This window comes from Rattus norvegicus, chromosome 5, assembly GCF_021556685.1.
Source record: "Rattus norvegicus strain SHRSP/BbbUtx chromosome 5, alternate assembly SHRSP_T2T, whole genome shotgun sequence".
Classification (NCBI taxonomy): Eukaryota; Metazoa; Chordata; class Mammalia; order Rodentia; family Muridae; genus Rattus; species Rattus norvegicus.
In genome coordinates, this window is record NC_141538.1 from 48,820,996 (window position 1) to 48,825,060 (window position 4,065).

General features: G+C 37.7%; 1 protein-coding gene across 1 annotated transcript; it reads left to right on the forward strand.

Annotated features, from left to right (window-relative positions):
• The first annotated feature begins 3,107 nt into the window (after positions 1-3,107).
• Positions 3,108-3,538, forward strand: Rps12l5 (ribosomal protein S12 like 5). The gene is given in 1 exon segment (NM_001402071.1): positions 3,108-3,538. A coding segment is annotated over 1 exon segment (399 nt). The 5' UTR covers positions 3,108-3,124; the 3' UTR covers positions 3,524-3,538.
• The last annotated feature ends 527 nt before the right edge of the window (positions 3,539-4,065 follow it).

Genomic DNA, 4,065 nt, shown 5'->3' on the forward strand with positions numbered 1-4,065 from the left:
TTACAAATGCCACTACCTTGTATCTATTTGATTGTCTTAGAGTTTCTATTACTTCAATGAAACAATATGACCAAAAAGCAAGTTGGAGAGGAAAGGACTTATTTATTTAGCTTATGTTTACTGATCACTGTTCATCATTAAAGGAAGTCAGGGTAAGAAGTCCAATAGGGCCTAAACCAGGAAGCCAGAACTGATGTAGGGGTTATTGAGAGATAGTGCTTACTGCCTTGCTTCCCCTAGCTTGCTCCCATTTCTTTCTTATAAAATCCAGAATCATCAACCAAGGAACATACCATCCACAGTGGAGTATGACCTCCCCCGTTAATCTCTAATTAAGAAACAATTAAAACTTTGCCTAGAATTTGATCTTGTAATTTTTCGTAGTTGAAATTCCCTCCTGACAGATAACCCCAGCTGTTGTAAAGTTGACATAAAACTATCCAGCACATTGACTTAAAAACTAACCAGAATACTCTACTTCTTGCTAAAAATACCTGCAATTTCTCTGAAACTCCTCCAAACAAAAGTTAGAAAGTAGAAACCATACCAATAGGCCTGGTAGATTGATGAGATTTCTAGGTAATAAGTATAAAAACGTCTAGTTTCATCCAGTTTTTTAATAATAATATGACAGAAAAAAGAGAGAGAGAGATAAAGAATGAACTTTTAGGTATGAAGAGGTCTCAATTTGCTGTTGAAAACTAACATGGCTTTTCATTCCCAGATTCTGCAGATGGCAAAGGATGCTTAATTAAGTAACAACCTCCAGGCACAGACCAAATGTAGGGCAATCTTAGAAAAACATTGTCTCATCATGAAAAGCTGGTGTAACAGTAAAACTGTCCATATTTAAGGGCTTCCTTAAAAACTCATCTAAACAGACATGAGCACTCTGAAACTTAGTGAGGTGTTGACACAGCATCATTTGGGGGAATAGAGGTGAAGCTGAACTTGTGTGTGTGTATGTGGTGTGTGTGTGTGTGTGTGTGTGTGTGTGTGTGTGTGTGTGTGTGTTTTACGGTGTTTGTTTTAGGATTTAATTTTTAAAAATGACCACCTTTAGTTATTACTATAACTAAAGTGGATAGAGATCTTATAAAACCAAAAGTCTTCCCAACAGTCTAACAAAGAGTTAAAAGATAAAAAACACTTCTCAGGAAGAAAAACATGCTTCATCAAAATGAAGTAAGTCTCAGAGGATGGTGGGAAGATCTCAGATGATAGTGACAAGAGCTTCTGATGATTTCCCTCTAAGCAGCAGTGGCAGCATGTCTGCCTGGAAGTCACCAATGAAGGATAACAACAAATCTTTGAATTCTTGTTTCCTTTATTTATATAAACAACTCTTTAATGCTTGTACCACCATTCTGTCTCATAAGAACTGAGGGACTTTATTAATGAGTTAACATAGTTTTACCTATGCTATAGTCTTCTCATCTACACTTGGACCTCATTGATGTAGGGAATGAGGTCTTGGACCAAATGATATAGATTTTATGTTTTGAAGCATCTTGGGAAGATTATGAGAATAGATTAAAGGCAATAACCTTTAAAAATGGTTTCAACTAAGTTTTAGTATGTTTGTAATATAGAAACTGACTAGAACAAAATAATAATTAGCAAAATAAAAGGCACATATTATTTCAAAAGCATATTATCATTTACTATACTTAAGATCACCCAAAATAGTTATATATTCTAATTTTATTTGTTTTTCCTATTTTCATAATAAATATTCTAGGAGTAGATCCTCTTGTTCTTATTCAAAATAAGACCATAGAGATACAACCAGTAATATTCTTCAGCAGAAAAACACTTTTATCAAAATAGTAGGAGTAAAAAAATACATACAGAAATCAGCAACCTTCTTACATACAAATGACAAAATAATTGAGAAAGAAATCAGGGAACAATAACTTTCACAATGGTCTCAAACCCATTCTGTGGGCAAGCATCCATCCCTCACACGATTAATACTCTGCTATGCTTGCAGACAGGAGTCTAACATAGCTGTTCACTGACAGGCTCCTACTAGCCACTGACTCAGACAGATGAAGCCACCCACAGCCAAATGGTGGATGGAACTTGGGGACCCTTAGGGAAGAACAGGAGGAAGAAATGATGTGAAGAGGATAAGAATTCCACAGGAAGACCAATAGAGTCAACTAACCTGGACCCTTAGGCTCTCAGAGACTGAACCACCAACCAAAGAATATACACTGACTGGACCTAGGTCTCCCTGTACATATATAGCAGATGTGAAGATTTGACTCTATGTGGGTCCCAAACAACTGGAGCAGGGGCTATCCCAAATACTGTTGCTTATATGTGGGATATGTTCTTCCAGTTGGGGTGCCTTGTCTGGCCTCAGAGTGAGTAGAAGTGTCTAGCAGACTTCATGTTCCAGGGTGGAATATACACAGGAACTGGCCCCACCTGCTCAGAGGAAAAAGGGGAAATGGCGATAGATAGAGGGATTGTGGGAGGGGGTGACCAGGAGGAGAATAATAGGTGGGATATAAAGTGAATACATAAAATATAAATTAGTTAATCAATATAATATAAAATATTTTCAGATAATTTTAACTCTAACTAAAGAAGTGAAAGACTTATATAATAGAACTTTAAGTCATTGAGGAAAATGAAGACCTTAGAAAATGGAAAGACCTCTTATGCTCATAGATTAATGGGATTAATACTAGGAAAATGGCCATTTGATGGCAGTCTGCATATCCAGTGAAATCCCCATAAAATTTTCAACACAGTTCTTCACAACAATTGAAAAAGGAACAATATTTACTTTTATATGGAAACACTGAAAATCCATGATAGCTGTAACAATTGTGAATAACAGAAGTGTTGAGGTACCACTATCCCAGATTACAAGTTCTACTACAGAGCTTCGGTAATAGACTACATAGTACTATACAGAGATGAAGAGAAAACTAGACTAAGAGGATTCAATGAGGAAGGAAGTGGGAAGGCATTGTAATGGAAGGGCTATGTGAAGTGACCTAATATTAAAGGCCCATTGAAAAGTCATATGGAAGTCTATTAATATAGAGGCTTCCTAAAATATAAGCATATTTGAAAGAAATTAAAATGAAGTCATCAATCCACTGCCATGGCTGAGGGAGACATAGCTGCTGGAGGTGTAATAAACATCAACACTGCTCTACAAGAGGTGCTGAAGACCGCCTTCATCCACGATGCCTTAGCATGTGGCATACGCGAAGCTGCCAAAGCCTTAGACAAGTGCCAAGCCCATCTCTGTGTGCTTGCATCCAACTGTGATGAGCCCATGTATGTCAAGCTGGTGGAGGCACTCTGTGCTGAGCACCAGATCAACCTGATGAAGGTTGATGACAACAAGAAACTAGGGGAATGGGTAGGCCCCTGTAAAATCGATCTAGAGGGGAAACCACTGAAAGTGGTTGGTTGCAGTTGCATAGTGGTTAAGGACTATGGCAAAGAATCTCAGGACAAGGATGTCATCAAGGAGTACTTCAAATGCAAGAAATGAATAAATTTTGGCTCATTTAAAAAAAATAAAATGGGGTCATCATTTAATGTGGTAGACAATGCATTAACTAAGGCATCTACAGAAACTAAGTAAAATCCCATGCACCAGAAATGGGTTGTTTTATTTTGTTGGTTTTTATTCATGAAAGTGGACCCACAGAGCTCAACAAACATTGGGCTATTGACATGGTTGACGGTTACTCCCAAGAACTGATAGCAAAAATCTATTGCCTAAGACGTTTCTTATGTATATTATCAAATATAAACAAATTGGCTAGGTGCCCAGCTACAAGCTTCACAATTATTGACTAGCACTGTGTGTGTGTGTGTGTGTGTGTGTGTGTGTGTGTGTTGGTGTCTGTGTGTCTGCGTGTATGTCTGTGTCTGGGAGGGAGTGGTGTTGACAGTATTTTGCACAATACCGGAGGAGAAATGTAATCAATATTATGCAGCTATATATTCAAGAACAGTGCCTGCCAGCAAGATACAATTGTACAATAGCAGCATATAGGCTGTGGGTGTAGCCAACCACTTTTGAGAAGT